At 37.8% G+C, this 14,223-nt stretch overlaps 1 protein-coding gene across 1 annotated transcript; it reads right to left on the bottom strand.

The window, feature by feature from the left end:
* Positions 1–606: 606 nt before the first annotated feature.
* Positions 607–7,736, bottom strand: lhx1a (LIM homeobox 1a). Its single transcript, XM_081370249.1, has 5 exons — positions 7,552–7,736; positions 6,010–6,233; positions 4,994–5,271; positions 3,079–3,244; positions 607–1,998 (listed from the first exon to the last, which is right to left on the bottom strand). The coding sequence occupies exons 1-5, from the start codon at positions 7,719–7,721 to the stop codon at positions 1,619–1,621; spliced, it is 1,218 nt and encodes a 405-aa protein (XP_081226375.1). The 5' UTR covers positions 7,722–7,736; the 3' UTR covers positions 607–1,618.
* Between the last annotated feature and the right edge of the window lie 6,487 nt (positions 7,737–14,223).

The following is a 14,223-nucleotide window of genomic DNA, read 5'->3' on the forward strand; positions in this document are numbered from 1 at the left end:
AGGGTTATGTGATGTCCTCCACCATGTCGTGTTCATCCTGAGAGATTACAGTTGGGGAATATTCTTCAGAAGCCATATTTCTCAGAAAGCAGAAAGCGCTTGTATTTAGATGCTTATAATCTCAGCTAGTCCAAGGAAAAGCACCTATCATCCGAATTTCATATTTTCTAATTTTATTAAAAACTCACAAATTTGTCAACATGTCGTATTTATACAGTGAATGGTCTAATATGCACTGGAGGTCACGTAAGCTTAGGTTTATTAGAACAATAAAAGACATACCATGAGAATTTGATATTTAAAGAAAGTAGCAGCTGCTTGCTGCACATTTGACCATCAATTTCAATAGTTTGGATTTTCCTTTAAAGACACAAAAATAAAACTTGTAGGTCTAAGTATGTTATATTAACAATTTATGAATGTTTTTTTTTCGGCAGACTAAAAAAATTAAGAAGTCAATACTTCTTATTGTTTTTTAAACACTTACACTTTGTTTCAACACTGCAGATAATGGTGCAAAGCACTTTTACAGTATTTGTGCTATGTTTTTATTTGGCAACTGTCTACTTGTTTTTTTTTTTTTCAGTTTTTTCGTGTTTTTTTTTTGTAAACAACATTTTGTACAAACTAGCACAGTGAACCACAACCCCAGCAAACTTCCATCATACAATATAAATAAAATCAATACAAAAGTTTGGTTGGTTGCTTGGAACATTTTTTTCTGGATCAAGAGGTTCTAAATCATGGTTGATACTTTTAACTCCTGAATTAAATATATTACGTAAACAGTTGACTGTTCTATGTCCCTTTCTGACCCTTGTTAAAATAATTTTAGAAGGTAGACTTCATTTAGCAACATTTCAAGTTCTCTTCCATTAAATAAAGGGTTCACCATCCATACACATTGTAACATTTTGCCTTTTGAAGGCTAACTTCTTCAGATTTGGTGGAATTCTTGGGGAACAAAAACAGGATATGCCCAGAAAGAGAAAAAAAAAGCTTTTTCTCCCTGGCCTTCAGAAACATATTTAGTGTCAAAAAGGTTGTTTAAGTGTCAGTATGGCAGAGCCTTGAAAGGCAAGGAGGTCTGAGGAGTTTTCAAATAAATAAATTAGTCTGACGGCTTAGATCTTTCCTAGAGTCAACATTGCAGGTTAGCGTTAGATCAGCCGCCTTGGGTGTTTCTCTGTAAAGCTGACAAGTCTTTGACGGTAGCTGACGCTGTTAATGTGTCGCTATCGCTGTTTTAGAGCGGCGATTTAACCGGCGGTACGTATTGAGCTTCTGGAGGGACGCTGCTGTGCTGGGAGTTCATACAGCGACCTGGTCAACAGTATCATTTCTTTCTCTTCTTGAGTTCGGACTTGGGATAAAGAAAGAAAGAAAGAAAGAAAGAAGGAAACGGAACATCAACACAATGAGTTCAAGAAGGTAAATGTCAATGCCCATGCTGCCCTCTGCTGCTCTCTCTGTGAGCTGTCCCACCACATTTATGACATGGAAAAAAGGGGGGGAAAGACAAAAATGATAACCAGAATGTGCGGCCAGTGTCCCTGTTCCCTCCCTCCCTCCTCTGTTTATCATAATTTCTCTCTGCTGAAATGTCCGTTCACAGGAGCTACCAGACCGTGCCCTCGTTCATTTCTGATGGAGGGTGGGAGAGGTGGTTGCTGTATCCGGTGCCATTGAGGGAGAGGGATGTAAAGGATGGACTAGGTCCAAAAACATCTGAGGACATGCTGTGCAGGGGCCCAGGTATCCCTGGCTCTGGACTGGGTGAGTCCCCTGGGTGGTGAGACATGATATCTGAAAAGCGCTGTACTTCACTGGACGGATGGTGGCCGGGGATAGGATGGTCCATGCCCCCTAGCGGGGTACCGGTGGGTCCTGACGATGGAACGAAGGGGAGGTCTACAGGAGTCTGGGCCTGTGAAGATGGAGGGCCTTGGGGAAAGAAGTCGTAATTCCCTCCCGGGCCGTAGTACTCGCTCTGATAATCTGTAGATACACGAAGGATGAAAGAATTTCGGTTTAGATTTGGAAACAAAGAGCAGGCGGAAACTCCTTGTTTAAAAATTATGAGAGTATGTAGTGTGTCATTCTTTGGAATAAATCTCAATACGTCACATTAGTCACAGAACATGTTACACTGAAATCACAAATGTAGCTGGGTGGGGAGAACAAAGATTCGCTAATTACAATGAGGAAGGCTTCGCCTTTCTGAACAGCTGAAAACTTATAAAACAAGCTGTTATTGATATGATAGTGTACATATAACAATAACTGCTTTGTTTTATGCATATGGATGAGAACCCAGTAAATTATAATAAAACATTGATATAGGAGGAAACTTATCACAGTTTGTACAGTTCATGTTTCTCAGGGTGAGTGTCACCGAGTATGTGTCTTTAAAGAAACTGACTGTCATAAATTTTGATTTTATTTGTTTACCCAACAACAGCCACTGCAAAAATATATTAGGATTTTAGTAGGAATAACAAAAAATGTTAAGTGAGAACTTTTTTTATAATCAACATTCAAAACGATTTGTGCAATCGAACTTTTGTTATTTATATATATATATATATATATATATATATATATATATATATATATATATATATATATATATATATACATATATAGTAACACACTTAGGTCAAATATAAAGTGAAATAAAAATAAACTAGACTGAATAAAATCGACACATGTATATCGTTGGAACAAAGACGCCATTTTGGATTAAAAAGTCAAGTAAAAAGCATTAAAAAGTTCTTAACAGAGCAACACAACAAATATCAAACAACTGTTTCCACAATATCAAAGCATTTCAAACACATTGACAACAAGAAAAAATTGCCAGTAGCTATATGTTTAGGAAGCCCAGTCTAATTACAAAACTAAAAAATTATATATGCAGACTATTTAAGCTATTTAAACACAAACTAATAGATATAGGCTAAAACACGTGTCATTGTTGCGTACCTACCATTTTCAATTCTGATGCGAAACAAATGAAACCAGCGCGATAAAGAAGTACATATTTCAGACAAAGGTTTTATATAGATTATATCTTACCTCCATAGTATGAAAACGGGCCGTTTGGAATTAATTCTCCAGGCTCGAGTCTGTCCACGAGCGTTCGCATTCTTCTCGGACTCCGGAAGAACGCGTGTCTCCTCGCGCCGAGCGCGCTCAGCTGTTTCATGCGCCGCTCTTTAGACCGCCGGTTCTGAAACCATACCTAGAGAACGTGGGCAAAAATTGGAAATATTTTTAAAATGTGCTAAACGTGCTAAAAATCGGTTACAATAATTAATTGCAGTGGTAAAAACCAACAGTGTGCATTGTATGTGTATGCAGCTTCACGAAATAATTGCAGAAGTAGTGTAGGCTTGTAGTTTATTACGTTCAGTACGCCTAGTTATATAAATATATAGTTACATGGGCAAACATAAACTATGAAGAAAAATAAAATATGTTATCAACTACCAAAATAAAAACATTATAGGTTAACCATATTAACATGTTTGCGTAAATGTATTTGACTGATACATTTTATGATCTGCACTGTTTAAATGCTAACATTTATTTTTGTTGATTTTACTAGCTTTCAGAGGGTCAATTCGATTTTATTTATTAGTAAAGTAGGCCTAATTCTAAGTGGTCTAAGTGCAAATACCTGCAGGCTATACATTTCGCACCGTTTTGACTTAAACATTTAAAGCATTTTTAAACTTATTATTATTTTACTGTGAGTGCAATGCAAACTAACACAAGATGCCCTACAAGATGTGCAAACCTAACAGTCTGGCACCATGGCCTAATGTTTACATGTCACGTTTACTATTTTTATTGGGTCAGAGCAGCGTTTTCACAGTCTACTGAGGTAGGCCTGTGAAGTGACGGAATACATTCGTATTGTAGTGACAAGATTACTCGTAATTATCGTCACTGTTAGAGAGTCGGATCTAACCTCACTTTAATGATCTTTTAACCCTCCATTTACTCCGACTGAGGGGGCAGCAGCGGGGACTTCAAATCTCTAATTAATACTTAATAGGAGGGTGGTTACCGATATATTAACCGGCTCTATGCAGTTATTATTTCGTAATCTATATATCCACCCTTGAATTCCTTTTGCTAATTATAGTTTACTCTGACGGTCTTAAATATCCAACCTCGCTACTCTATTAATCTCAACCCCTTCCCTGCACTTGATCTTAAGTTCAGTCTCATTTTAAGGCATTATCCCCGCAGCACCAATCTATTACGGGGCTTTTAACGATGATGATGATGCTTTATCTGTGTTCTTATCGGATCTCTCACGCTGAACAAAATGACCAAGATGAGGATCTTTAAAACGATGCTGACAAATCCCATATAGCGTGCGTAAATGAGGGCGCACATTCGCCAATGTACTGCGCGACTCTCATTGTTCCGCCCGTTCACTCGACAAAAAAACGCAAAGATCGATTCTCAATTTCTCACAGAACACCACCTAGTATGAGGTACTTTGACAGACACAGAGACAGATTTCTGCGTTTCCACTTGACTGAGAACCGTCACAGCATGTCTAAATGTGGTCGCAAAACGTGATGGCGCTGCATTGCCAAGACTCCCATCGTTCTCACCAGTCTGATGCCAGCTGGCGTGCCTCTCCATCTCTCGAGTCAAGTATAAAAGGCTAACCATATAAATGTTACTTCCAAATATTTACAGGTGCCAGCAAAAAGTGTCCTCATTTCAATTCAAATGGTCTTGCCTCAAGGATTGGAAAGGAGGCACAGTGAAGGCTCGCATGTGCTTTTCGCTATTTCATCCAGGAACCACAATAAGCCTAAGAATCACACACTATAAATTCTCGTCAGGAAACAGTATTTGTAGGCCTATCTAATCGCGCTTGTCGTCAAAATTACTAACAGCAATCGTAGCGATTAAATGCTACCAATAAACACCGTTTGTTAGTGTATGTAATGGTGTTTAAGTTTACCTGAATAACTCGCATGTTGAGCCCCGTCTCCTGCGCCAGTTGCTCCCTGATGTGTCTGGTTGGTTTGGGGGTCGCCGCGAATGCCGCTTTCAGTGTCTCCAACTGCTTTGCTTTAATCGTGGTACGCGGTCCTCTCCGTTTGCCTCCGAGGTTCTGGTCATCATTTTCATTGTTACCCGTTTCTTTGTCCGATAAGTTTGCGCTTTCCGCATCCTTGACATCGTCCTGTAGCTGGTCTTGCGAATCTGGCGATAAACTAGGGTCACTGCAAGCTGTAACTGAATGTGGAAAGGGACGTCGGAGACAAGGAGTCGAAATAAAAACCTCAGAATTAGGCATGGGGACCAGAGAAGTGTTATACACTAAATAATGAAATGTAAAATAAATAAATAAACCCAAAGGGGGAAAAAAAGAAAGAAACGCAAAATTCAATAAAACAAAAGAAGAAATGAATAAACAAAGAAAGAACAAAGAAATACTGGTATTTAGAGCTGACAGAACTGTCACAATGCACTAGTTTACTGTAAAAGATTATTAGAAAATAAACTGTCCAGCTGTTCCTCTGCAATATAGGCCACACAATTAATGCAGCAAAATCTGTACTTCATTTAAAAAATTAGATGCTTTTCAAAATTTGCTATGCACGACACCGTCTGAAGATTTTATTATTATTATTATTATTATTTAAGAATATAGAAAAATACAATAATTCGCTTTTGTGAGACATATTTAACGGACTTCAAGAGAGTTCAGTCTGTATTAGTTAAAAATTGTCATGTTTTCATCAAAAGATATCTTATTAATGTTTAATCTAAATGTTCAGTATTATTGATATAGCGAAATAATATGGGGCAAAAAAACACGGACGCGTACAATGATATATATATATAGCCTATATATATATATATATATATATATATATATATATATATATATATATATATATATATATATATATATATATATATATATATATATATTCCTAGTTATCATTTCACCTAATTCATTTTACTCACCTGAAAGGAGATTGGCGTCTTTTCCGTTCGAGCTGCTTAAATAATCTTCTTTACAGACAAATTTATTTTCGTCTATGATATACAATTCCTCCCCCGTTGATAGCTGCTTGTTACACATCATGCATGTGAAGCAGTTCAGATGAAAGACTTTGCTCCGTGCCCTCCGGACCAAGTCATTCGGCGAGATCCCCTGAGCACAACCCGCGCATTTTGTTCCAAAGCGCCTGCAAATGGACAGACCAAGAAAAAACGGTCACTATACCACGGTAAAATAGCAGATAAATATGAAAGGATGTTATAATAGCCTATGTCCAGAGCAGGGTCATGTAATAGCATCGTATATATTTGAGTGTAGCCTATATAAAATGTGTGGTCGTAAATGTCTTATATTATCATCACTGTTATTTTGGGAATAATATACATTTCACAATAATTATTTGTTCAGTTGTTATTGTTTATGCAATGTTAACGCAAAATAAAAAATATATTTAGAAATGTATTAGTACACCTAAAAATATACTTTGAATTTAGATGTATTTTGCATGTGTTTTAAAGTGCATTAAAGCATAATTAATAATCACCCGTAACAAAGACATGTACATTCTTCCAATACAAACACCATTGCAGTGAATACTCACCACTTCATTGTTGTGACCAATAATGTGTATTGTGGTTCTCTGTAAACTCTGTGTTGATTCTGAGTCTGTGATTACATTGTCTGAGGGTTTCCATCTCAAAGTCGTTTATTATTCAAATCCACTTATCACATCTTAACTCGAAGCACTGCAGACACACGCGGGGCCACTGGGCCGCGTTACACTTTCAACTACCCTGGCAAAGCATTGATCCCTGCGGCTTCCCTGGCTGCCATTCGTTGTAAACAAAGTGTGATTTCCTTAAAACCCTTGCTGCGGACGAGTACACAGACTATTAGCACTATTAGTGTATCTGCTCGCCATTTTGCATAACAATTCAAATTAACAAGCATTTAATTAATGGACGTCCTAATCAAATAATCAAACAAGTCGGGCTTGTTGACAGTACTTAGGGTCACACTTCATGTTAGTGTGAATGTAAGTCCTAATTCTAATGAAATCATGCAAAATTATATATATGTAGGCTACTATGTATAGCTTTAACAGCATTTTGAATTTAAGTTTATTACAGATCAATTTTCATCCAATTTAAGTAGCACTGTAAATGTTTGAGTGATTGAGAAAAGGCTACTTCCCAGATGTGTGAAACCTCTTTTAAAACTTTTAAAATGATAGATCTATTTTTGGTTGTTTTTAATTTATGTATAACCCATGAACGGTAAATTATACAACACATTTAAAACAAATAAATAATTAAAATGATTTAACCATAGCTGCAAACCAACCGTTTATAAATATTGGAGGTAAAACTTTTTCTGTTGTTCTTGTAGACAATTATACCAGTGTCCCTGAAGCTCATCGTATTAAATAAACTGTTATATTCCCATGTATCATCCACAGCAGAAAAAAAAATGTTGATGAGGTCGAACTCACGCAAGGAACTTACCTAAAGAAGTCGTTTTTGCAATAGAGTTTTCCTTCTCGAGAGAAGCATTTCTCTGTTAGGTTACATTTGCACTCGCAGCATTGAACGCACTTGATGTGCCATGCTCTGTCCAGAACATTAAGGAGAAACCTGTCTAATATAGGCCTCTCGCAGCCCGCACAGTGGACCATCGTCTTTGGATGTGCTCCCACAGTTACTGCCGTGGTGTCCACAACCTGAGGGTCTGCTTGCTCCTGTTTTCCCCTTTCAAAAGAGAGGAGGGAAAGGGGTGTAACGCTGAAGGATGCTCCAAATCAGTCTTGGCGAACAGGTTTGAAAGGAAAAGATCAAGACGTTTTCAATATATTCACCACTTTTGTGTATGCGGATGGACCTGTAGCGGTCCAAAATCAAGATGATAAAAGAGGATCTTCTCATGAGGTAGTGCTTCAGTTGTCAGTCATTATTTCTCATCCTCTTCCTTCCCAAATTCTGAGATGCACAAATGAAGCCAGCATAGAGAAAGCTTTCAAAACACCAACTGTTCGTTGGCTACAAAGACATGGACATCATTGCGGAAAAAGCAAGTCGCCGTTGTCAACAAGGTGAAGCATTGGTGACGGTGTTCATTCAAGTCTTTCATAAGCAAGCATCTAATGCAACCGGTCTTCAGCACAGGAGACACGCGAGCCCAGAGACACTAGAGTGCACTTTACCATGTCCACGTATCCACTGTATACGTCCCTCTGAAAGATGCAATGACCAAACGCGTTTGAAAAGTGCGTCTCCCTCTGTAACGTGTGCTGTTTTCCTCGGTAAGACAGGAGAGGTGAAAGATGCTAGTGTGAACCGAATGCGCGTGACATCTCGTTGCAGGACTGATGACGATCCCCGAACAGCCTCCGGTGTTCTGCATGTTCCTGAAAGCACACGAGCCAGCCTTATTCACAGCCTCCTGACGTCACTCCGGGCCGAGGCCAATCAGCGGCTTGCCGTTCAAGTAACCATTAGCTATCCCCTCACCGCTTTACCGGCACACTCTGCGCTATTTATAGGGAACAGAGGACACCAATTGTCAAAAATCCCAGAAACTGTCATATCTTAGTTAATGTGGGGAGTCAAGTCTTTTTACTTTTTCTCGTCATTTTCCAATAATCGTCTATTCTGGCGGAGCCGAGGGACAAGAGAAGCATTTGATAAGGTACATATCTGATAATTTACGCATTGTTTATGTATAGCATATGTAGATGTGTCAGTGCGTTAAGTTATTGGAGATGCGTCATGCTGTGAAAACTGTTGTGTAACTGAGTGTGACTGCGTTGTTTATTTATTAAAAAGAAATGTAGCGCTTATTCTGGAATATGCATTGTTTTTTTTTTCTATATTCATTGTATAGCCTATTGAATAACAGCGCGAGCATGAAATGATTTATATTATGTATCCAATATGTAACTATTAAGACAACAGTGAATCTTTGTTTTATAAAATCATATTTGGGCGAGAACTATGTGATAATGTCAAAAAGAGTTCATTTCCCCATTCACTGACACTAAATCAAATTTATAACCATAATATATCCCAAGACAGTAAGATAGAATAATACACAGCTTTTTAAAGCTATTCTTTATAGCCTACTCCGTTTAAAGAATTTTACGAAGACAATTTGACAACGTCATTCAATCAACGAAAAGACACTTAATCCTCCTTTGGTCCTTTGTTAAAAGAGAGAAAGTGAAAGACGTGATGGCTCTAAACTTTACAGGATGTTAGATCACCTCAGCAGTCTCTAATGGCCCAAACACCTTATGGTGTCATGTTGGATCTGTTAAGTCCGTTCTTCTGATTTTAAGCAATATACACCGTGTTCTTGAAGTTATGTAGCCTAGCTAATAGTTACATTTCATTGTAAATAACAATTAGGGTATAGGGCTAATGAATTTAGAACCATTTCAGATTGTATGGGTTCCATGCTTGTTTCCTTATAATCATTTGCTCGATAACCCTTGAATGTTATTTTTTAGTGTTTTATAATAGCCTAATTAAAATATGCTCAGTGTGTAATATGTAATTATGGCGATTTTTTTTCTGTACACGAATTATTTTCTAATATGAAATGTTTAGTTTTTGCAGCATGCACGTTAACCTTAACCTGAAATTTTCACAGCATACATTTGTATCTATGTAATAATTCAATATCATTAAAGCACACGTTCCGAATCCTAATCTTATTTCGAACCTCTGGTATATTTGCCTTCATGTGTGACACTGACACAATTCACCACCATATAAAGACTCTTGCCATTCCTGCTTACACACATCACGCCCCTCAACCTCACAATCTCAGCTATTTACATTCTCTCCGCGTATATTGTGCAATCGTTCCAGTCTGGAATCTGGAACCAATACCACGCAACTTTGTGCATATGTGCCATTTCTCATGTAAAACGGAATAGTGGAGCTGGTCCACTCTATGGCAGCAAAAGGCCTTACACAACACACAAAAACAGCTGCCGATGAGCGTCTAGGGAGTGCTCCTCTTTGACTGTGGTACCCTTGGATGACATGTGTTGTTTCACGACGAATAACAGATAAAAGATGAACACACTCCATCTTTTGCAGTCGCCTATGCGGCCACCACTCCTCCCCTTTCTCTCATTTAAACATTTCTCACTCTTTGGAAGGCATGCCAATCCACTGGTTATTTCGTCTTCAATATAGAATATAGAGGGAAACGGAATAAAACAATCTATAATAATATTTTACTATGTGTGCAACAACATTTAAACAATTTCGTATATTCTTTTCGTCATATTTCTGTTTATTTCGGCTATATTTTAGTGTATAATACATTATCACTTTATTAGAGGCTAAAACTTGTAACTTAATAATAATAATAATAGCCTAATAATAATACGGTAATAATAATAATACTTATCATTATGAGATTATATGTTAACAGTTAAAAATCATTTGCAAATAATTTGACTGAACTTAAAAAATATATTTTTTCTTTGGAATTCATATGATTTAAAATAACCTAAAATTTGACACACATTCGTTCATCGTGTAGCTATTTTAGTAATTGCACCCGTTCATCGAGAGGGATTTGGAAAAATCATATATTCAGGTTGTATGAACAAAGTCTGCTTCTCACTTTGAGAAGAACTTCGGAAACATTTAGGCTATATCGCATGTCTATCCTACAAGGGAAGTTTCATTAATAATAATAATAATAATAATAAACATAATGCTTACAAATGTATCCATTTTGATAATTAGACATGCTGACTCATCCATGATGATGGGAATACAGCTTTCAATTAGTGGCATCGTCAGGTGGACCACTGACCGAACGGAAAAAAACGGCCAGTCTGGAGATGGGGCAGTGCTAGAGGGAGCTATCGATCGAAAAATTCTCACCACTGAGAGACCAATGCCTGTCAAACTGCACTGGCTGCTTTACGCATGCTCTTAGCGCGGAATCTTTTTCGATTAAGCTGAACCTAAAAAGCAAGAGAGTGAATCAAACAGTTAGTGGTTTATAGATACTGTAGAAATTCTCCGAACTGTATTATCACATAAAATGTGCAGCCTTTTAAACCTCAGCCAAGTGCATATTCAAGAGATTTATGCATATGGAACTTGTTGTTCACGTCATGATCAGTGCATTTTGCTCAAGTGCAGTGTAAAGTTCAGTGATGAGATGCATGGGGTATGTAAATAAATATCTATATAAAAAAAAATCAATAAATAAATAAATAAATAAACGTTATCTTGAACGAGCTGCAAGTATTACTATAGAGTCAAATCGTTTGGAATATAGACTATCTAAAACAAATTAATTTGACTAAATTTGTTGAATATTTTAGGACATTTGTTCGTTTGTGGATGTTAGTTAAATAGGCTATTCGTTTTAAAATCATTCCGCAAATAAAACAAAACGTACGTAAATACAATTTGAAAGTGTCATCTTAAAGCAAATACCATTATTATTAAGAGGGTGAGTGGTTTTGCTTTTTAGTGTATTTCTTTCCCGCACTGTGTAGTCATTCTATATAGCTACGATACATTAACTGAGCCAGTGTGGGCAGAGCAGTGTGTGATCGCTGGCCGTACAGACACGCTGTGACTCCGGTAATAAAGTGAGAAATATTACCCCTTACTCGGGCTTTGATCAGCTGGTGCACCGGGACCGCCAGGAGCCCGAGCAAAGGGGGGCTCTGTGCCTCGGGCCCCTCTCCCTATCGCTCTGCACCGCTGCCTGTTTGTTTACGCGTTTTATTCATGATATGGAGAATGACTAGTAACGTGCTCTGCAGTAAAAAAAAAAAAAAAAAAAAACGCAAAATATAGCGCGGACATTAACATTATGACATTATAAATTCGAAAATAATATAAATATTGTGGTAGCCTACTTTTATTATTATAGATTATCTGTCCAATATAGCCCTATGCAATTAACTTTTTTTCCGAAAATAAAATTATGTTGAAATGTTGAAAATATATGCTACTTTTTTCTCACTACTTTTTTACTCTTAGAATGGCTTCATTAAAATTAAGTTAACCTAAAACAGTTTTGTAAAAAGACCAATCGGCAAAACAACAGATCAAAAGGCCTGACATGGCTGCAAACAACCCCACTGAGCACTCAGGACAGCACCTATGCCCTTACCAAACTGTGTGCGCACGCGTGTGAGACCGCGCGCGCAGTGTTTGTGTGTGTGTGTGTGTGTGTGTGTGTGTGTGTGGGGGGGGGGTGCAATTTAAATATGACTGCAATGAAGCATGTGTCTTGCTTTGCTTTCAAGAGAATGTCTTTATTTTCGCAGTGTGGACAATAGGCGTGTGGTGCTCCAGGACCGCGTTGTGTCAATCTTTTCGGCTCTGCGGTGCAGTGAGGTGATGTGCAACGACCAAACCCGGACCCACAGCATGTCCAAACCGATTAGGGGGCAGGGACGACTGAAGCAAGACCCCTGCAATTATATTCCTTACTTGCAGTCTTCAACCAAAAATATGAACTCTAAATCCCAGACTAACTCAACGAATTGTTGACTTGTGGGTAAATAAAGTGTTCAAGAATAATTAGCAGTCCATCAGTGAAACCGTGACCACGTCAAATTAGATGCTCCTGTGAGCATAAAAAGCAAACATAATCCAATAGCTTCAGTATTGACCAGTAACTACACTTTTTTTCCCCCCTGACTTTCCAACTCTGCCGAAGACTGGCAAGATAAATTCGATTTGGGTTATAGATCTCGTAGTCACTGGAACAGCTGTTATTTCCCCCCTAAACCCGATAATCAAACACAGACACGGCGACCCGCTTAGGCCTTGCATCCAAGACCAAGGATTAACAGTCTTATTCAAATTTCAACTATGCCAGACGACTAAATAAGATACGAATAATCATGCAATTATAAAATAGCTTCCAAAATGTGTCAGATAGTCTACATTTTGACACAGTAAATCTTAATATTTTGTTAATATTCGAGATGGATGGAAAATTATTGAGCAACGAAGGCTCAGCGTGAGTGGGAAATCAACGTGATGATGATGATGATGACTCACTACCACGATGCAATTTATTTCTGCCCAATGGAAAGCGAAATGCCTATAACAATAAACTTATATAATAACGTTATATTATCTTAGAAACGATATAACAATCGTTCTTGATGCACCTAAACATCAACAAAAACCATAAGAACATCTACGTCATTATCTCATTAGAGACAGACAAGCAAAGAGCAGTGACAAGAACATTTTTATATTATTCCCCGCTGGGCACGAATAGAAACGAGCAGTCTTTGAGAGTGGTCGCTCTAGTTTAGATTAATGGTTCCCAGCGCTTATTCTGCAGTGCGGGTGAAAGGGCCAGGATCACTAATGATTATAATATAATGTGTGGTGATAACCACTCCCTTTGAGATATTATCGCGCAGTGGGCAATGCTCGGGGGACGACTGCGGGGCTGAAAATCAGCAGATAGCTACTAAACACGAGCAGATTTCTGCACTGAAGCTCCAACAGCCTGCAAGACTACAGTGCTGTCTGCTGCTGATATCAACAAGGGCTGAATTAAAGCACTATTTCTATTTTTAAGAAACCTAGAATGATTTGGTTTGTTTTTTTTTCTCTCTCTCTTGAAAATAGCCAATGACTAATCTGTATAGGTACACTATTATAGCCTTCCATCTGAAATACTGGCTTTAAATTATGAACTTGAGTTTCTTTCCTTTCGGATGCTTTACTTCCATCTCATTATTGATCACATTCTTCCACAAACCAGAGTGCTCGTGTTATTGGAACCAGTGCACATGTGCTGAATACGGCGCAAAAAAAAAAAAAAAAAAAAAAAACGCACGAAGAGATGCAAAACATGATAATTCACCTCATGCAATATTTTTTTATATTTCTCAATTTAATATTAATAATATTACGGCTGTGATAAGACAAGGCTTCAGAAATTGTAATCAAAGAAATGACAAAGATTCGTTCGGCCAATGGATGAGTGGGTGGGGCTATTAATTTGCGAAGTTCCAACCTCATAGAAATCCTCAGCTAGAATTCTAGAGCCTCGTGAAACCCAGCCAAACCAGAAAACAACTATGCCAGCTATATATACTTACAACTAAGCAATTGTAAGTATTTCTAAGTAACTGAAAATATCACAAACCACATAAAACATAA

Source organism: Scardinius erythrophthalmus, assembly GCF_964197995.2.
Source record: "Scardinius erythrophthalmus genome assembly, chromosome: 7".
Lineage (NCBI taxonomy): Eukaryota > Metazoa > Chordata > Actinopteri > Cypriniformes > Leuciscidae > Scardinius > Scardinius erythrophthalmus.